The 21094-nt window shown below is 53.8% G+C and overlaps 1 protein-coding gene across 1 annotated transcript in view; it reads left to right on the forward strand.

The window, feature by feature from the left end:
- EDN3 (endothelin 3) overlaps positions 1–16190 on the forward strand; it is a 20382-nt gene extending 4192 nt beyond the window's left edge. Inside the window, exons 3-5 of the mRNA XM_077756289.1 lie at positions 12838–13011; positions 13767–13844; positions 16154–16190. Of these exons, the coding sequence (XP_077612415.1) occupies positions 12838–13011; positions 13767–13844; positions 16154–16190 (289 nt within the window). The remainder of the gene's footprint in view (positions 1–12837; positions 13012–13766; positions 13845–16153) is intronic.
- The last annotated feature ends 4904 nt before the right edge of the window (positions 16191–21094 follow it).

Below are 21094 nucleotides of genomic sequence, written 5' to 3' on the forward strand. Positions count from 1 at the left end.
AAAGTTGACATCCGGTGAGGACTGGAGGGGCCGGGTTCACCAACGATCTTGATCTTGGGCGGAAGGGCTGAGGGTCTCTCGCTCTCTCACAGACTCTGACAGGCTTCCTTCTTCCAGACCTGAGCTCGGTGAGCCCTCTCTGCCGGCTCCTGGCATGTACTAGATGTTCAGTAATGCTGCTTGGCTTTGGTTAAGTCCTGGCGCCCCTTCCTCGTCTTCGCCGGCACTGAGGCTCTGGTCTGTGGTGCTTTCTCCCCCGGGCAAGGCTTCTGGGTCCAGCCTGCGTGGGCGCTCTCCCGAGGCGCGCGCATCCCAGCAGACGCGTGCGGGAACCCGGGTTTTCTCTGGCGTGTTGCCCGTAACTTCTCTTTAGCCTCTAGGAAGTCTGTGGCCGGCCCCCAAGAGGAGCCAAGTGTGTCCGGGCAACTGCACTTCCTGGGCTTGCGGGGGCGCTGATTCGCGGCCGGGGCGGTTTCCGTGACTTTCCTTGGCGGCCGTGTTAGGGAGCTTCCGCCCCTCCCCCAAACAGAATTGCCAACAGAAACAGGACAAAAACTCCAAATCAGAGAAAAACACGTCCCATCTCAGGACGGTGGAAAGTTTGCCAAGAATAAGATAACAAGGGAAGAGGAGGTGAGCGCGGCCTGTGTGCTTACACGCGTGTACACCTGGGGCTGCTCTCCACGTGAACTTGGAAACCAGCAGTGTCTCCAGCACGGTGCTGCCAGAGAGACAAATAGGACACGTATGTGTGGACATAGATATGTCTGTATAAATACGCACACGCACACCCATGGGAGGCATTCTGGAGGCAGAATTCTTTCCTCTTCAGGGACCTCAGTTTTTTTTCCCCAGGAAGGCTTTCAACTGATTGGGTGAGGCCCACCCACGTTATGGAGAGTAATCTGCTTTACTCAGAGTCTTCGGATTTTAATCTTATTCACATCTTAAAAAAAAAACAAACCCTTCTCAGCACCATCTAGACTAGCATTTGACCAAATAGCAGCGTTTGGCGGCCGAGCTAGGTTGACACGTAAAATTAACCCCTCGGTTCCCTCCACCGCACACCTGGCCTGAGAGTGAGCCATCCATCAAGTGGCCGATGGGGCTTCAGGACGTGGCAGCAAGGAGCTCCTCTGTGCTCCTCCCGCTCTGTTCCCGAGAACTGACGGAACCTGCCATCTGTCTGTCCCTCCAAGGACAGAGTGGGGGAGAGGCACCGTGTGCTGTGATGGGGACCATGTTTCCCGCACACACCTGGGAGCCACGCGAACTGACCAGGGGAAGGTATTTATGAAGTGGGCGGGGCGGGCGCGTGGGGTCTCACTGAGGTGGAAGCCGGGGTCTACAGCCCCCGCCTGCGGGAAGGCGCCAGGTGCAGGCCCGGGGTCCTGGCTGCCAGCGGGGTGACTTGGGGGTAGCACCCCCTCTCTGAGCGCCTCCCCGGGTGAGGGGCCAATGACAGTGTGACTCAGGGGTGCAGTGGCCTCACAAGATGCCCGACCTGCCGCCCTCGCTGCAGCAAAGCCCACGCGCCAACTCGGCCCGGCGGGAATGCCGTCTGTCTGGGGTTCTTCTCCCCCAAAGAAGTAGAACAGCAACAATAATAATAACGGTAATTAAAAAAACATTTAGGCTTCTATTTGAATGCATTTTACCACAGAAAGGCAACACTTCAACAGATTCATCCTGGCCTCCCGAGTTGTTCGAGAAAGTCAAGTTCACATCTGCAAGAACGGGCGTGGCACACGTTAGAACGTCCTGGGGAGACGGATGCTTCCGGGACCCCAGCCTCCTGCCGATGCGAGGCCCGCCGCCCCCGCTGTGGGCTTGCCCGCCCCGTGAGTCAGGGTCGGGCGTGAGGTGGAGATGCAGCTGTTGAGGCAGGACCTGGTCCTCATGATAATCACAGCGACGCAGATGGTGATGGTGACGACGACGATCAGCATTGGCGAAGACTGACTCCCATGCGTCAGGACGTGTGAGGATGCCATCAGAAGGGAGATGGGACATGGGGCCCAGTGACTGTATCACCAAGACATGACCATAAAGATAACGGTACAAGCTCTAGGCCCCAGGGCCAGTGCTGCCTGTCATACCCCATGCTGCGGTCGGAGGGCGCCAGTGAGCAGAAAGTTCTTGCTCAAGTACCACTGAGGTTACCTCCTTGGACCTGCTGCCGCAGGCCTTGCCTGGCCTCCGGGGGTAGCACTGAGCGAGCCGCACCGTCTTCGACCCTCTGTGGGCTCCTAGATGGTCTAATTGGCACAAGGTTTACAGACCTGGGGGTAAAGGTGTGCCTGGCTGCCTCCCGCTGCTGATAAGCGACTTGATAAGGACGCTCCGGCCAAAGGTTAGTCCAGGCTCGATGAGACTTGGTTCCGCCCTTTGTGCCCCTCCTTGCTCTCTCTTGCTTCCCTCTCCCCTTGGCAAATCCCTGGAATGTTTGGGGCTTGGCATTCTGGTAGGCATGGCCTGGGGCTCCCCTCCGTTAATGGGGAGGTGGGGGCAGCGGCCTGGGTCTGCCATTTCAGGCCAACGGGAACGGTCAGTTTAGAACTGTTTGTTCAGTGCCTCCTGGTGAGGCCTTGGTGGACGGTCTGTGTGCGTTCTCCTGTGCCCACCGCCGCCAGCACCGGGCCTTGTGCTCTGCGGGGCCGGCCCTGCCCAGGACCTGGGGGGTGCCACCAGGAAGCGATTCTGGGCAACACTCTGCCCGCTGGTTTACAGAATATAGTTCGCCTTACGCTTGCGAGGACGCGCCAGAGAAGATGCTGTCGGCCAGACTGGACGTGCGCGTGAACGCAGCGCTCTGGCCGCTGCCGGTTTTGCTTGATTTTGTGTCTTTCTCCCCATGGGAAGCATGTCTGTCTCCTTCGAAATCTGGTGAAAGTTTAGATCCAAGTTTTGAGTTCAAGGATCATATCTCTGAGGACACTTCACGGCAGGATACGTCTTTAGAAGTTGAGGGCCTTGGGGGCGAAACCGCAGTTTGTGGGAGAGGTCGATGGCAGAAGGTGACCTCAGTGTAGGGGTCACTGGGCCCGAGAGCCCCCTTCTGGGCCCCAGGGTGGGTGTGAGTAGGCCTGGGGGTTGGGGTGCAGGAGCGGAGATGGGCTTGGCTGGAGCGCAGTAGGCCCCCATGAGGACAGTGACTTGAGCCGAGGGGCAGTTTGCTTCTCAGCAAGAAATCGTGGAAGGCAAGGCGTGACCCTACGTGACCCCGGGGGGGAGAATTTGGGTTTCTGCTAGATGAAAGGGACCTCACAGCTGGGAACTTGGCCTTCAATCTGAAGGCAGGTGAAAGGGTCTGACATCTCTGGTGTGGTTTATTCCTGCACGAATTTAAAACAAAGGAAGCTGGGAGCAAACAGCGCTTTTTTTTCAGGAGGCCCCATGCTGGGGCTGGGGCCTCGCCCGGCTCCCTGCTCCGGCGCCCAGGCCCGGGCCCCCTGGGGACCCACAGCACCTCCACACACACCTGCAGGCAAGCCCTGTGTGAGCAGCGCTCAGACCCGCTCTCATTGTGTGTCACGTGTCGGATGGAAACACGATGCCTTGAAATGGGACGCGTGCACTCCCGTCCCTACTTGGGACAGGAAGGGAGAGCCATCTTAACTGCCAAGGGTGAGCTGCTTGTCCAGACAGAGGTGGGCTGTAAACTCCTGCCCACCCAGCAAGTGTCCGTCGAGTGGACTGACAGCGGGACAGGGTGTCCATCAGCCTCTCTCAGCTGCCCCGAGCTTTCGGAGAGCTCGTCCAAGGGCTGGGAGGCCAGACCTTTCCTTCTGTTATGGCCTGCTCAGGCCCGACCTAGCAGGAGGCCTCAGTAAACAGTAACCCTAGAACGGGGCAGCCAGGGAGCCCTGTGTCCTAGCCCAGCAATTCACAGAATGAGACAGATTCATTTCAGGAGTCCCCGAGAGGCATGGAAACCAAAGTGGCAATGGAGCCGATGGCCCATGGTGGGGGCGTGGGGGGGACAGCTCTGCCCACGACTGGGGGAACGTAAAAGTTCTTATTTTTTTTTTTTTTTTTTTTTAANTAAGCCACCCAGGCGCCCCATGGGAACGTAAAAGTTCTGCCAAAGGTCAGAAGCAAGTCAGCGAGAAAGCAGAGGTGTGTGTATCTGTCCTGGACTGTTTCCACGGGTATCTTGCAGGGTGGAGGATGGGCGAGGCCGGTGACATCTCTGAAGGTGTGCCCAAGTGTCCGTAGTAAACATGAATGAGGGTTAATGCAATATTGGGGGGAAAAAATGAAAGCAACAAATTCATAATCAACAAAGGATCACCATTTGTAATAAAGGCAGGACCCGACACTGGGCTTACCTGGCCTGCCCCACTCGCCCTGCCCCGATCCCGGCACGGAGTTCTGGAATGGCGGTAAAGGTCGTATCTCTACAGGGACTCAGGTGTTCTTAGTTTGAGGGGAGCGACCAATGGATCAGGGCTACCAGAAGGACATGACCCAAGGACACAAACAGCTAGATTAGGAGGGAAAGGAGTCTGTATTATAGTCGTGCTGGTGAGTAGGTCTTTGTTCAGTAGGATTTTCCATCCTGACGGCGAAGTCTCCTGAAAAATTGCAAGGATGTCTTCTCTTACTGTGGATTCTTTAAAGGGGTGTGTGATGGTGTCTGTATTTTCTTTTTTTATCCCTCTGCAAATACCCTCCATCCCTAAAAAAAGGACCTGTGCCTTATATTACCTCCACTGTTTCCACTGCTGGGAACTATTTTGAGCCACATCTGTCTACAGCTTTGCATAAACTTATAATGAGGCCATGCCAGACAGACGTGGAATTGCCCACATTCGACCTGGAATCTGTTAGGGTCATGGGGAGGGGGGGCTGGGGAGGGAAACTCCAGCCTTATCCACATACACGAGTTCAGGCCATACCAGGTGGAGGGGGAAGCCCTCATCCGCAGGGTCTGGAGGGGAGTGAACGGATGGCTTCGTTCCCCACATAGCGGAGGGCTTTGTCTCCCTAACTTCTGTTCTGAGTCGTAAATCTGGAAGACCTCCCAGCACGCCACACGCACAGAGAGGTTTTCTGCTCCCCTTTCCTCGGACCCCTTGTGCCTCTGGATCTCCTTCCGTGGGTGTGCGCTCGTGTTCAGGAAGGATGTGCCTGGGTCCCGGGGGCTGGTGCCACAAGTCTGTGGCTCTGGTGTTCAGCTTGTTTAGATGGTAATAGCACACAAGAGCATGCAGACAGCCTGGGCCAACGTGTTCCAAGCTCAGGTGTTGGGGGACAGAGACCCCCGATTTAGCTGTGGTTTTATTGCTGGAGAGATGGGTCAGGCCTGTTCCAGACACTGCTGTTTGGAGGCTGAGTGATGCCGGGGTTTGAGAATATCTAGGTGGAGTGTGGAACTGGACAGACATTTCCAATCGTCCAGCCAGCCCTTGCCTTTCTGAGGCTCAGACGAAAGGTACTCACTCACTGGGGATGCTCCATGAGCTAGTCTTCCATTTGGACCACAAACCTGGGTCAGCCTAGTGACCCTCTGGCATCCCCTCTGGTGCCCCAGCCATCGAGGCAGCCTGGTTTCTCTGTCATGCCGCTGGTGTGGCCGGCAGGAGCTGTTGTCAAGATGTAGATCTTTCACTTTGAGGAATCCAGGGACACCTTCTCTCCAGGAAAAATCCCTCTAGGATGGGCCAGTTGAGGGCAAGAATAGAAGTCCAATTAATCAGCCAAGAAGGCGGTACATTTGGGAGATGGGAGTAGCCCAGAAATAATGGCTCATTTAGACCTCACCATCTTCCTTCCCGCATTCGTTCAATGCACATCTCTTACTGAGATCATTGAGGTGTTACTGAGCCCCACGCCGAGCCAGGTGCTACAGCTGTGTGCGGAAGTGCGTGAAGTGGAAGCAATCAATGGTTCCAGTTGGAAAGGTGCAGTTAATTGCTGATCACGAGGGACAAGAAAGAAGGAAGCCAGTAGGGATGCAGAATCGACCATCATTCTTGGGTTTTACTTTATGGATGGGGGTCAGTGCTCAGCAGACTCTGGAAATGTCTGTTATTCCGGTAATATCCCCAGATATACAACCAAGTCCTGGATAAACCCAACCTTTTTTCTTTTCTCTTTTTGGTGGAGGAGCGTCCTAAAAACTAGTTAACGGGCAACAGACAGCACATTGCTCGCTTTTGATACTTCTAAACACCGTAGGATCCTTGGCTATTTTCAAGGCTGCGGGAGGAGGGGTCTCCACATGGGTTCGTGGCTGGTCGAGCAGTCTGCCTTGGGGTCTTCTGACTTTAAGATGCAAGGGTTTTCTGCAGTGGAAGCAAAGCCACAGATCGCCAGTTTGTTTCACACTGTTTGTGAGTCTAAGATTTGTGTCCTCCCCTTTAGAACCAGAAAGCACGTGTGCATCTTCTGCTTGTATAACAAGGTCGCAGAGGAGCTCCATTTCCTGGCCTGTTTTCTTTCCTGGAGGCTGGAAGGGCCCCCTGTGGGTTGTCTGGCACTAGGCCTGGCCCGCAGCTGACTTGCACAAGCGTTTGACAGCTGGACAAGGAATAGTTCGCTGGAGGCGAAGACTTCTGAGGTGGTCGGCCGGGAGCCTGGGGCTCGGCTCCGAGCCTCTTGATACAGAGGAGAGTGAGTGGTCTGCCTGCTTTCACCTGCCCAAAGCGTAGCGCGATCCAAACCAAACATCTCACAGTGGGCACACCCGGGAGGAATGGGCTCCGGCCAGCTTTGTTTGCTGGGTTTGGTTCTGACTCTGAACCCACTCCTTTGTGTTTTGTCGCGATGGAGAAAACCTCCGGCAGCTGGAGGCACTCTGGGTCTTCCAGTTAAATCCAAGGGGTCCTGATCACTTCAGTCGCAAGAAAGTGAGTTCCGGATCAGCTGGCCATCCCTGGTCACCAGCCACAGAAACCCAGTCTAGACTAACGTGGCATAAAAGATGTTTATTGGAAAGAGACAGACTGAGAAGAAGCAGCATCAGACGCAGGAGGGGTACCTGGACTGCGGGCCTAGGGGTCAACCGGATGCACAAGACGGCGTGGGACCGCCTGGCCAATGGCAGCTTTCTGATCATGCGTTGCCCCACTCAGGTGTGTTGGGAGAGACAGGGTCACATTTGTCCGTTCGGGTCACCTGCTGGAGTCCTCGGACAGGGGCAGGTGAGGCACATGGATGGACAGTCTTGCCAAGATCCCACACGGAAGGGAGGGATAATTCCCCAGAGGAAAGGTAGGCGCTTAGATTCCAGGAGACAAACGCAACTGAACTTGACCTCGGGCTCTAGGGGACCCCAGGCTTTCAAGTCCTTTGAGAGGCGGCCTCCTGTCTCTCAGCTTGCGTCCCCCCCTGCCTTCTCTTTGGGCTCAGCATGTGCACTGGGTGCTCATGGAAGAGCCTGTCTTACTGATCGGAACAGAGTTCTTTCTTCACAGTTTTCCCCGGTTAGGGGGCCCAAGGCAGCGAGTGGACGTGGGCCACACTCTCTTCCTTGCCCACGGAGACATGTCTAAGCTGGGGAGAGCAGGGCGGTGGTGCTTGCTGCGGAAGGAAGTTCGTGGGACCTGAGATGGAAGGCGTGTTGGGGTTGAGAAGTGGTTTGTCTGGGGAGCGGCAGGAGGTACCCAATGGCCGTGGGTGCCTCACAGCCAGCGGGTCAGTCGTTGCCGTCCCTCTGGGCTGCAGGGTCGGTCGGCAGGGTCATGCCTTCTGTACAGTACGTTCCCTGGGCCCAAGGGTGACCCTGCCTTTGCGTCCCCTTTCAGAAGGATGAATGGGAACAAAGGAAGTAGATCGTCAAGATGACATTCGATGGAAGTGAAAACGATCTGTTTCAGAGACCGGAACGTGGGCTTTTTAGATTGCGAACTGCTCTACTTATTAAAATGGTATCAAGGGCTGATTTTGTCACTCTGTCACGTGACCTGTCTGGCCCGGTTCTGTGGGACAGGCTACTGGACCACGGTTATAAACTCAGATGCTCGCGAGGGCCAGACGGATAGCACAAATGAGCAAAGAAGGAGAGGTGTTTGCACAGACTGGGGCGAAACAGAGCGTTCATGCCCCGTCTCTGACTTTGTCACTCAGCTTGCGATGGCGGTTGCCATGTTGGAGATTGGGGTTGGTGTTGAAACAGGCTCCACTTCTAGAGTAGCTGGAAATCGCGATGTTCATGTAAAATTTCAAAATGTTCAAAAGAAAAACCCTCTGTTGATTGGATGAAACCCATAAATTGCCAAATTGCGAGCCCCTGTGGTGGATTAAAGCTGTGTGTGTATAGGACCATTTGTCTGTCTTACTCCTGGATGTTCACCCAGAGTCTGGTCCAGTCTGATATTCACTGAATACTACTCATTGGGGTGGGGGAATAAAAACTGGGTTTTCAATGACAATTTGATAACTTTCCTGAGGAATTAGATTTTGGCCAGTGACTCTCTTTTTGCTGCTTCTGGCCAGACCCTGCGAATATCTCTATCCCTCCTTTAAAGTTCAGGTATAGGGACGCCTGGGTGGCTCAGTCCGTTGAGCATCCAACTTCAGCTCAGGTCATGATATCACAGTTCGTGGGTTCAAGCCCTGCGTCAGGCTTTATGTTGACAGCTCAGAGCCTGGAGCCGCTTCACATTCTGTGTCTCCCTCTCTCTCTGCCCCTCCCCTGCTCATGCTGTGTCTGTCCCTCCCTCTCAAAAAAATAAATAGTAAAACATTTAAGAAATTTACAGTTCAGTTATAGAAGCCCGTTTCCTGATCAGAATGGTGGCGATAACGAATCCATTTATGAGAAGGCAGCACTGGACTTTAAAAACAAAATCTTAAAAAGAAAAGTCAGTTTTCCTTATTTTAAAAATTTCTTTGCAGAGAAAAATCGAGCGCTCTCCATGTGCTATGCAGATGAAGGATGAGCACGGGGGATTGGGTGGTTTAATATTTAATAACATTTATAGATGACATTTGGGGAAAAATGGGAAGTAAGGAACACAGTGATAAATAAGACTGGCACCACCATCGCTGATCAGTAATGAATGTATGTCGGTTTTGAGACAATTTATTACACAGACACGGGCCACACGAGATGCTGCATGTGTAGGTATGCTGGAAGGGTGTTCTGTTTTGTCTAAGAGCATTTGGATTGATCCTCTCATCTGCTTCCCTTTTGTGAGGAGCTCTGTGTTATAACGGAGCCACAAACAGGCAGAAGCGCTGCCTACTTTTTACAAGGAAGCGCGCTCTGCAAGGCCTACCGTTCAGCAGCGGCTAAGCCAGCCGGCCGGAGAGTGTGCTGGGCAGGGTTCTGAGCCGACCAGACTTCATTTTCACTGGCCCAACGTTAGGTGCTTCCAATTCATGTTCAGGAAACATTAAAAAATGAGAACGGGCACCAAGATGAATGAAATCCAAGTGCTTGTTGGACGGGCAGAGTAGCAGGACAGAGCATCCAGAAGGAAGCCCGGCAGAGGATGGCATCGCTGCGCCTTATGGCACGCTGGCCCCTTACTTTCCCTTCTTTTTTGCTTGCTCACACATCTCAAATGCAGCCCGGGTAGGTGGGATTTTTCTGCCTGGTAACAACTCACTTGAATTCCCAAGACCAGATGTGCAGCAATGAGAGCTATCGTTAATTTACCGCTAGCTTTCTGCCGACGATTTCACTATGCAGTGCAGTGTGTCATTCAGTCTGGCCAGCAGCCCTTTAGTAGGTCAGGAAATTGTCAAGAGGGTGGAGCGATCATCAGTACGTGCTTTACAACATGGTAATGGAATTGCCAGCTCACCTTTCCGTGTGCTCTGTGTGCCTGGCACATACCTGTATGTACCGGTTTATGATGTTTCCTTGATCTGGTTTAATAGCCGTGGAGTGTGTGAACTCCTGTAGACCTTTCTATATCCCCATCACACTTATTAGATATGTGTACATATATAATGCTTGGCAAATGTTGGAGATTCTTTGTGTTTTTTTTAATTTTTTCATTTTATATTTGAGAAAGAGAGAGAGACAGAGCGTGAGCAGGGAGGGCAGAGAAACAGAGGACAGAGATAGAATGTGAAGCAGGCTCCAGGCTCCGCGCTGTCAGCACAGAGCCCAACTCGGGGCCCGAACTCAGGAACCGTGAGATCATGACCTGAGCTGAAGTCGGATGCCCAACCGACTGAGCCACCCAGATGCCCCATGTTGGAGAGTCTTTGTAAGGAATTCGTGGTTATTGAACCTTTTAGGTTGGAGAGGATCCTGTCTTGCCAGACTAGATTATCTCACAGTTCCTACCATTTGCTCATCCTTGTGCTGGGTTCACAGCAGGTACTGAAGAAGTCCAGCCTTCCAGTCTTGAGGAGCCAGTGACCCACCTTTAGATCTGGACACTCAGGTCCCCTCGCTGGGCCCTAAGGGCTACAGGGCTGCCTCTGGCCCTCCTCTGGCCGTGTTTCCCACCCCATCAAAGGGGTCTATGGGACTGAACGTGTACTCCTTCCAAACCGTGTTCCAGGTGTTCAGGATCCTAGAATCCTTTACCCAAATTGTCCCCGAGCCCACTTCCAAGGCCTGCGCGGGTATCTTCCGGAGTCTGACACCCCGGGATGGCACAGAACTCCAGGCACATCTCCCAGGTCCACGGTGTGGCCAAGGGATGCATGAGGCCCCCGTGCTGTGGGACAGAGTGGGATGGAAGAGAAGGTGTGCACCTCCTTGGGTGACCATGCTCCCACACAGCTCCAGGATTCTAAACTCAAGCCCAGACGTCCAAGGTGTTTTGAAGCTGTATCTGTTCAGGTAGGAAGGTAGAACTGTCTTGTTTAAGAGCTTATCAGATTAATTCAAAACCTTGTTGGCCCATGCCTCCAGTGGAACTGGAAAATTCTGGGGTCTGGACCACCTTCTAAACCCTCCATTTCCTCAGCCTGTACCGTCCCCACCCGCTCTTGGAGCTCAGCCAGCTGGGAGGGGAGAGCCCACTTTAACCCCCCAGGGCTTGGAGCAGGGGTTTCTGGTCCCAGGATGTGGGGAAGAGGAGGGGGCCTGTGTCTCTCTGTAAACGTTCTTTGAAAATTGCAAGGGCTCATTTGCATATGAGCTCTTTGCACTTGGCCGTTGGGAAAGCGCTCAGCATTGCTCTATTAACAAATGCTGCATTGCCTTGTTTCCTTACGTAAAACACTTTGGAGTGTTTTCGCTGAAGTTGAGTGGCTCTGCACATGCAAATGCACCATCAGCTGACAGCAATTTCAAAATTGCAGGTCTTGCTGTTGATGGAAAAATGGGAGCGTTGTTATTCCTTGTCTGTAATTTTCACCAAGAAATGGGGCCTGGGTTTCATGTCAACGCTTTGAGATTTCATGCGGCCCCATTACTGGAAAAATATACCTTTAGCCAAATCCTGCCTCACGACAGTGTCTATGCCGTTCTGCCCTCTTACCCCCCAGCCCCATTCCTGAGACAAAATGGGGTTTTAGCAAAGGTTTAGCTCAGAACAGGACTGGATCCTGCTTACGTTCTCTTGTGAGCCCAGACTGCTCCCTACTGAGGGCAGGAGGAATGCGCCCCTACCCGATGGGAAGGAACCCACCACAGTGCAGAGAACAGAACACGAGAAAGGGAATAGGGGTGGGAATGCCCCCTGGCTCAGGCCTCCGACCCAGCAGGGGGAAGTTGGAAGTTGGTTCCAAGCCTCAGATCACGAGGGGGCGCCCCCGCCCCCGCTCTGCCCCCGCCACCCTGATAAAAGGCTCCATGAGGTTGATGTGTGTTTCAAATTAAAGTAAATCCAATTTGATTTTATTTTGAAAATGCACAGAGGATGTCAGAACCCCTTTGAGGAGGATGATTGGTGGTGCTCTGTGGTGCTCACAGCAACCAAGGTGGCTCATCTCGGAAAACCAGGCCTTGTTGTAAAGTAACTTTCAGCCACAGAAGTTTCCTCTGGTTATTAGCAATTTGTCCCCCGGTCCTGTTCAATAGTGCTAATGAATGAAGCATATGCTTTTCATTTCTTCCCCCACAACTGCCGCCTGGCTGTCTTCCTTGTTCTCTGGAGAGCGATGGTTTGGATGTAGATGGACGTAAGGGAAAGACAAATGTTAATTGTTCCAAACGACGCCAACAGCTTCCTCCAGCTCCAGCCATAAGTGAGATTGATCAATCTTTTCAGACTCTTAAATAAATACTTTTTCAATAAGCCTTTTCCCAAGGCCCGTTCCATCCTTGGCTGTGACTTACAGGGCAGAGCAGGTCCTCTGATGTTTGCGCATTGGAGAAAACGGTGTCTGGAGGCCAGGACGCATCCGTAATGGCCGTAATTACATTTGCGTATTCCTGCTAATGCAGACGGGGAGGCGATGAAGACAAGAAGTTGGGTGCTGGGCAGGCAGGGCGTGGCCGGCCTTGGGCTGGGAGCTGGGCAGGACTCTTAACTGGCGTGGGTGACCAGACCCGGGCACTTGCCCAAGACGGAGGCGCCAACATGCATGTCAGCCAGAGTATCAGTGGCTTGGGTTCGGGCACAGGAAGGCAACCCAGAACTGCCCTCGAAGGACCTGGGAGTGGGGGTGCACTCCAGTGCCAGCATCTCCTCCCCCAGCACCTCCCCCCCCGTCTGTGCCCTCGGCCCCAGCCCACTTACTGGGGGCTTGGGGAAAATGGGTGAAAGGCTCCCTGCAGAGGTTTGCTAAGACCCAGAGCACAGGGGACCATGGGGACACCGGTTCTCGAGGCTTCGCCGGTCCCCACCTCTCTCTCTGTGTCCACGGTCTCCCAGCCCTGGCCAGCTCCGCCCCCATGGATGTCCTCCCCAGCCCCCGAACGGGGAGGCCTCCAGAGCTCGTTCACACACGGCCCTGATGCTGCTCTGTCCTTTGCAGACGGACTGTGCCCTATGGACTGTCCAACTACAGAGGAAGCTTCCGGGCCCGGAGGTCTGCAGGGCCGTTCCCGCGGAGCCCACAGCCGTCCAAGCGGACACTGCGCTGCGCTTGTGTGCGGAGCCAGGACAGAGCCTGCCTGCACTTCTGTGCCCGCACCCTGGCTGTCAGCAGGTACCACGTGCCNCCTGTCCCCTCGCTGCCTTTCGGAACAGAGCCCACAACGTGGCCATGGCCGTGTCTGGTCTCCAGACACACTGTGGACTGCATGGCAGCTTTGCCCAGATCTGAATAAGTTGCCAACATTTAAAAATTGAAGAATTACCCACCCTTGCCAAATGTGTATTTTTAGCTTCATGAAAAACAGCAGATGGGACCATCTGGTCTCAGGGGGGCCCCCCGTGCCCTTCTGGCCGGTATAGGCTAGAACCGAGGGGGACCCTCACACCTTAGGGAGACGTACCTGCATTACCCAACACCTTACTTCGGGGACCCTGGGAGCCCTTGAGTTTGAGACCCTGTAGCCCTAACTCTGTGCTGGAGAGAAGTTTGTACTCGGTGTACACCTGAACAAACGAGCACATCACGGGTTTGACCCAGGGCAGCCGTTCACATGATCGTCCGCTCAGTAGGCAGGTGCTGGCCAGAGTGGTCAGGACCCAGGATTCGCTGCTGGGAACCCCAGGGCCTACTGCGTTTTCCTTCCTGACTCCCTAACGTCTGATGAGTAACTGAGGAGTGAGTGGACTCTGTACTTCGGTAGAAATCCACCCACTGTGTGCTCGGCCGTCGGAAAGCGTGCCTGCGATGTGGTCTTCAGGGAACGCGCTGATGTGCTCGCCGGTGGGGAAGGGGACGTCCTAACGTGACAACTGAAAAGCCAGCCCCACGGAAGTGCAGGTCGGCTCATTCCAACCTTTTCCCCACAGAAGCTCAGGGACAGCGAAGAATCCTGAGAAGGAGGAGGAGCCGGCTGGCGGTGCCGACGGAGGCCTGCGTCCAAGGAGGTGAAGATACTTTCTGAGGCGTCACCCCCTTGGGGACATGGAGGATGTGAGGGTGGCGTGTGACCTGTGAGGGCAGCCAGTGGGAGCCCCACCACGCGTGGGACGCTGCGTCCACAGAACCCGGCCCTTGGTAGATTGTCCCTGGGGACAGAGCAGGCTAACGCTGTGGATGCTCACTGTCATTGCCCTGCCCCTGGCCTGCCGCTCTTTGTCATAGGAGTTGACCCCTTGCCTCCCTCGCAGCCCTAGAGGAGTGGCATCCAGTTCTGGATTTCACTGGGCCTGGACACAGCTCCATGGCCCCTGCTGCTCAGAGATCCCCCACCCCCAGCCCCCAGCCCACCCAGGCTCAGCCACCTGGGCGCATGTTTCACTTTTCCCAAAGCAAAATGTGATCTTTCNGTCTTTACCCCCTCCCCCAGATCCATTCTTATCTTCAGCAGCTGATTCTGGATGGAGGGGCACATGCCTTTCACGTCCCCCAGTCGGGCTTATGATTTTTTCTTTAACCCATTTGTCTTTTTTGTCAGAGATTCTGAGGGTTGCCTGCAGCCAGACTCAGTTTACTTGTCATTCTATCAATCAGAAATTGTTATTAATGGCTCGCCTACGCGTGTGCGATGGGACTGTAATTTATGTCCATAATAATAGCCTGGAGGTGGCTTGGGTTCCTACAGGGACTGTTCAAGGGAAGATTAAACCCCGCTCAGTATACAGAAGGCTTCCCAAATCGGTGGCAGTCGCTTCTAGTCGTCCGGAGAGATCCGGCAGCATCCGTAATACGGGAGGAGAAGAGGGGGCGGGCGAGGCGGCAGAGAGGCCCCAGGAGAGCGTGAGTCAGGCCCCAGCTGGTCTCTGCTTTGCCTCTTTGCTCTCTTGCCTTATTCTCTCTTCCTCGCCCCGCACGCCTCTCAGCGAGGACGGGCTGTGATTAAAACCATCCATCCTTTACATCATTTATTCATTCACTCATGCATTCATTCGGCGAAGATGTGGTGCACCTGCGACATGCCAGGCTGTGTTCCGGAAGCCGGGGACGCGGGAGGGAACGAGATGGGGGGGCTGCCTTTGTGGAGCTTAACCAGTGTGGGGGGCTGACTGCGGACAAATACAGTCATCCCCCCTTCCCCGTGGGGGCTTTGTTCCAGAGCCCTCAGTGGGTGCCGGAGGCCACGGCCACGGCCACACGTACTGTGTTTCTCCCGCCACACACACACCTGGTGAGTCAGGCTCAGGGAGACAGTGACCTCGAGCACTGGTAATGAAGTGGGCAAGGCTGGCAGTTCCTATCATAAAAGTTACATGAGTGTGGTCTCTCTGTCTCTCTCAAAACACTTGGTTTGTACTCACCCCCTTGTGACGAGGGGAGATGGTAAAATGCTGTCTGGAGAGATGAGTGAGATGAATACACTGGCCTGTGGCACAGAGCGAGGCTTCCATGGACCTCTGATGCTGTCTCGGCGGAGGAGCATCTGCTTCTGGGCCGTGGTTGACTGCGGGTAACCAGAACCACGGATAAGAGGGGACCACTGTACATAAACTAATAGAATAAGACGTGTGAAGGAGAACAGGAGAGCAGGGTCAGGATAGGAAGTGCTGGGCGTGTGGATCGCTGTTTGGGATTGGGTGGACAGGGCCGTCTCCTTGGCGTAAAGATGGGCAGGAAGTCAGGGGGTGAGCCTGGGGGAGGATGAAGGGGAGGAGACTTCAGGGAGGGACAACAGTAAGTACAAAGGTCCTGGGGTAGGAATATGCTGGGTCTATTCAAGGAAGGCCCAAGAGCCTTGCACAGAAAACCCATGCAGTTGCTTTTGCTGTTGATGTTCTTACCGTTCTGGTGACCGTCCAGAAGATGAGGAAGCACGCACACATGTCCCCACTGGGGCCTGGAAAGGTGGCTCTTCTAGGTCTTTACCCTTCACGTAAAGCTCCTGTCAGAAGTTTTACTTGGAAAGGAAAGTCTTTTCTTATACGCCACAGTCCCTGCTTTCTTGCAAGACCCGAGTTAATAATTCCCAGATTCACATTCTCAAGATTGGAAGCTGCTGCTGCCCTGAGCTTGTGATAATCAAAGTCGGGACCAGGCTTCGGGGCACCTCCCCGCAGCCGCCTCTGCCGGTGTGATTTATTCACCCCTTCCCGGGGGATGGCGGGCTCTGAAATTGCCAAGAAGCGCTGGCGAGAAGGGTCAGTTCGAAGCAGGGGACAGGGCTCGAGAAGGAGCCGAGAGAGGTCCCCCTTTTCCAGCCGGTAAGAGCTCTCCTTCATGACATACCTCCTTTTCTCTTTTGTCCCCTTCTCCAAGATAGGCTGAAGTCCGGGACCGGCCCAGCGAGCGGCCCGTAGGCCTCCGGCATCACATGCTTGCCCGGCAGCGGGCCTCCCGCGCTCCACCCGCCGCTCTGCTGTGTCAGGAGCCCCCCGCGGAAGCAGGCCAGGAGCACCCCACTTCCGGGAGGCCTCAGGTCCCGCGCCTTCCCAGTTCACATTCCCAGCCTCTTGGAAGACCAGAAATGAGTTTTGCCTGGTGGGGGAGAAACCCACCCCGAGGGTCCACACCCAACAGCACACCCCTACCCCAAGTGCCCCAGTCCTGACGACCTGGTTTCCCTAATGGGTAAAATGATCCCAGATGTGGCCCAGAGCCTGACGCCCACGGCTTGGGTTTCATGCAGGAAATTGTTTTTGGAGCACTCCGGCATGTCGGGAAGCCACTTGCTGGCTTTTGACTTCTCTTGGAGCATAAGTGGGCTCCAGGCTAACTCTGCAGACGTAAACAGGCGTCCCCTCGTAACCGGTAGAGCAGGAGCTTGTGATGTTCACGTCCTGACGCCCAGAAGGCACGCGCTGTGGGCCAGCGAGGACGCCAGCGTCAATTTTGAATGTGGATCGTGGCTTTGCAGGCATTGAGGACTTCGAAGCTTCTCGGAGGATTTAGACAGTGATTGTCAGCGGTGTGTGGTACCCACCGAAAGAATGTATCTTTGGAAAAGAGAGAAAAAGAAAAAGGAAACCTTGATGTTTGTGACGAGCAAAGGAGAAAACGAGTATCTGGTGGCTTTGAACCCGGGACGTGTGGCCGAGAGCCCGTTCACGATCAGGTGACTTTCTGAGTCCTCTGCAGATGGTCAGGCCAGGTCACCGCAGGCCTTCTTCCCAGAGAGCCACAGTAAGGGCAGCTGGCCGCCACTCCAGTCTATTTGGGTAAATATTCGCTTTCATGAATAAATGTGGATCTTTGGGGAATGGCTTCAAAATAAGCCACAAACGCAAACTCTTTGTAAATTATGTAAATTCCTATTTATCTATGTAATTGGCAACCACTGGGGATTGCAACTCCCCGCAGTTCACGATTTGTCTCAGCTGTGCTTTGGACGGCCAGCCCAAGATTACTGTGCGTGGCAGACACTGTGACGGGTGCCAGCATGGTTGACGCGGACGCCCCTCCCCGACCCCCACCTCCAGCAAGCAGAGAGGTGAGGACCCACAGGTGAGGCAGGCCCGGGTCACCATGTGGACAAGTTCAGGGTGGTGAACGACAGAGCGTTGGCCTTGGCCAAATGTTAAATTCTCCATGAGCATTTCATGAGCTCTCACAGGCCTAGAAGCGAGCACCTATCGCGAGATGGAGAGCACTGGCTTGCTAGCAGGATTGTATACAGTTTAGAGAAGCAGTTATTTATTGTGAAACTCTTCTTTATTTCGATTTCTTTACGTGGATCTGTTCAAAGCAAAGCCACTGTGTATATATAGATACATTTTAAATTGTGTCCTGGATCCAAATGCATATCCCTTAGAGCTTGAATTACGTTTTTAAGACGCATACGCACCGTTCGGCGCTGCAGCAAGATGGCATCTTGGAGAGAAATTCATCCGTTGTGCTAACACTCAGAAAATACTGTCAAATGCATAATAAAAAAAAATCTAGAAGTTTGCTCTGATTTGTGGGTTTTTCTTGCCGGTGTTATACTCATGGTTACACATCAACTTTTCATGGACCTCTGGAGAGGATGGAGGGAGTTATAGCCCAGGAAGTAGAATCCATCCAAAGTCAATTATGGAGGGAGGCGAGCACAGGGCTGCTTGGATTTTAAGGAAGGAGCGGGATTTGGGGACCATCCGAGGAAGATAAACAACTGGAGGCGGCTTCGGAAGAGAAATCTGGGGGAGAGGATTGGCTCCTTCCCCTGGCACTATCCCATTCACCTCGGTAGCACCCAGAACATTGTCCTGCGGCCCCACAAGCCTCGGAAGTGCCGGGTCAGGAGTCGGGGACAGAGTGGTCTCGGTCAGCGACCTGCAGTTGACCTTCCGCCCTTCCAGATGGGCATTTTCTTTTGCTTTGCTGCTTTCAGGTTCGTGGGAATTAGTAGCCTCAAGCGACCACATTTTGTTTGATCTTCTCCATAAATTGCAATGGTTTTAAAGCTTCAGGACNCTTCATTTTTTTGTCCCCTTTCTGTTTCCTCTCTTCTGCGTCAGGGCTCGGAGACCACCAGGCGCAGCGATCGGACAGGCGCTCAGCTAAAGACAACGAGAAACCCATTATTCTGAGTCGATCTGATCACATCCAGTCTGAGAAAACCCAAGAGCCTCTCGATTTAATTAAACTCGTGTTAGAGAAGTTTGACTTTGATGAACTGGTAGCACCAGCACTAATTTTTTCTGCAGGGTGCGGAACGGCGCAGGACAAGCTGCCAGGGCCCACGGGGGGCAGGAGCGGTCGCGCTGCCCACGGCGGCACCGCAGACCCTGCCGGAAGGAGGAAGGCGTTCAGGACCTGGGGCGGCTGAGTCCCGGCCTGCCCGGCGCTCCTGGGATCGGGGTGGAGGAAGAGAAGGGGAGCCTGCGGAGTGGGGAGCAGGGCCCAGTGCGGGGAGCAGATGCGGGGCTCTTGGTTCAAAAGTGTAGGAACTTCTGGATTGAGACAGCAGAGCACTGGCCGGCCGTCGGCCATCCACCAGCAGGAAGGGCAGCTGTTTGCATCTGGAGAGCTGGCTTTGCCACCAAGTCGTCAAAGGGCCCAGCCTTAAACTGGGTCTCAGTTTCCTCGTTTATAAGATGGGGGTGGTAGTACCAGCCTGCCTACCTCATTGCTTTATCCGGAGGTCCACTGAAAGAAACAACCTATGTAAAAAAGGGTTTAAATTTTTGGTTTTTTAAATATTTATTTTGAGAGAGAGAGAGAGGGATACAGAAGGCACACATGTAAGTGAGGGAGGGGCAGAGAGAGGAGAGAATCCCACGCAGGCTCCGAGCTGTCAGCACAGACCCTGATGTGGGTCTTGATCCCATGAATCACGAGGTCATAACCTGAACTGAGATCAAGAGTCAGACGCTTAACTGACTGAGCCACCCAGGTGCCCCATGAAAAAAAATTTTTAATCCTAAACTCACACGAGGCGTAAGATACAGTCTCCAAGTCTTCAGAGTCTGATCTGAATTAGTCACCAGCTCCTATTTTTTACAAAAACTTTCTCGTGGAAGCACATCTTTGAATTCAGACTGTTTTTCAAAGTAATAGAATTTGATTTATAGGAATTGTCAGGATAGTTGATTTCCTCCCCCCAGAAGATATATATTCTATAAATCCCCAAATTCTGTTATATGAATTCTTAAGTATCTCACAACTTAAGCAAATCACTCACCTGTTATTCAGACCATTATAAACCCACTTGGGTCCTTCAGTCAGTGAATATGCAATTTCTTGTTTCGTTGCTGGCGGGAACGCTCAGAATTTTTGAGATCTGAGTGGTATTTAGTGCCGGGAAATTTAAGAATTAGGAACCGTCAGGGGCCAGAATGAATGAATGCAACTAGCTTCTGCCAGGCGTGCATCATTAATCCTCTCAGCATTCCAGAATGATGTACTGAGTAAACGGCAACAGGTGAGCTGATAAATGGACGAGGCAAAGGTGTGAGGAATCGCCCTCAATAGAAGGCACTCAACAGGTGTGTGTAATGCCTTGTGCGGTGAGGCGAGGAGGAGAGGTGTTGGTCCGGTCTGGGGGTGAAAGGAAGACTTCCTGGAGGAGGTAGGAGTCAGCCAAGCCACGCTACAAAGCAAGGGCGCCCCAGGTAAGGGGCGGAGCCTGAACAGAGGCTTGAAGGCAGTAGGGGTTGGGGGGGTGCTCAGGGAGGTGGGGGAGCTCTGGCTGTAGGTGGGTCAGGGCACGGGGGGAGGGGAGCAGGTGTGGGCGGGAAGAAAGGGAGGGAGGGACTTGAGGCCACGTTCACGACCCAGGGAACCAAAGCCAACTGTGACTGTCTCCATGTACCTGAAATGCGTGGGGTCCGGACAGCCTCTGTCTCTGAAACAGGTGACAGTCATGTAACACAGTAACATGTCAGTGTTGAGAAGGTTTGCGTTCTGTTGTTTGTAGACACCTTCCCCACACGGGTCCCGGGAAGGCGGGGCCCAGAACTGGAACGGGACACTCTGCGCGTCCCCACGGGTTGGGTCTGGACGCACACAGTGTTCACTGCGTGGAAACATTGAGGCTCAGAGGGGTCTGCAAAGGGCTCGAGGATGCGCGTCTTCGGCTTTGTGGGCCACTCGTGTCCGCAGCCGTCACTCTGCTACCCTATGGCCATCAATAACCCATAGACAAGTGTGGCTGCGTTCTGGAAAACTTCATACCCAAGGACAGTCGGTAGGTGGACTCGGCCAGTGGGCTCCCCCCTTGCCGCTCCTGGAACAGAGAGCTCTGTGAGTCGTGAAATTTCTGTGTCCCTGTCTTGGCAATGTCTTTATTCTGATGTTTATCGGTGCTCGTTTGCCCTGGGCTAGGCTATTAGGTTGACCGCTGTGTCCCCTCGGCTGTTTGGGGACACTCATTTCCTGCTGATGTCAGGCACGGCTGGCTAGATGTCTTCGCTAAGACCCATCACTGTCCCCATGCAGGTGATTGTCTTCCCTCTGGGGCCTTCAGGACTTGCGTCTTCATCCCTGATGCCTCGCAGTTTCCGTCACAAGTCCACGTGGGCATCTTCATTTCTTCTGTTTATAGCAGGACTCTTCCATCTGGGGACATCATCCATTTATATATTTTTAAAAGTTTTTATTTATTTTGAGAGCGAGCGAGAGAGAGAGGATGAGTAGGGGAGGGGCAGAGAGAGGTAGGGAGAGAGAATCCCAAGCAGGCTCTGCACTGTCAGCATAGAGCCCCATCCAGGGCTCGAACCCACGAACCATGAAATCATGACCTGAGCCAGAAGCAAGAGTCAGACGGCTGACCGACTGAGCCCCC

The sequence above is a fragment of the Crocuta crocuta genome, unplaced genomic scaffold, assembly GCF_008692635.1.
Source record: "Crocuta crocuta isolate KB4526 unplaced genomic scaffold, BGI_CrCroc_1.0 scaffold123, whole genome shotgun sequence".
In the NCBI taxonomy this organism is placed as follows: Eukaryota; Metazoa; Chordata; class Mammalia; order Carnivora; family Hyaenidae; genus Crocuta; species Crocuta crocuta.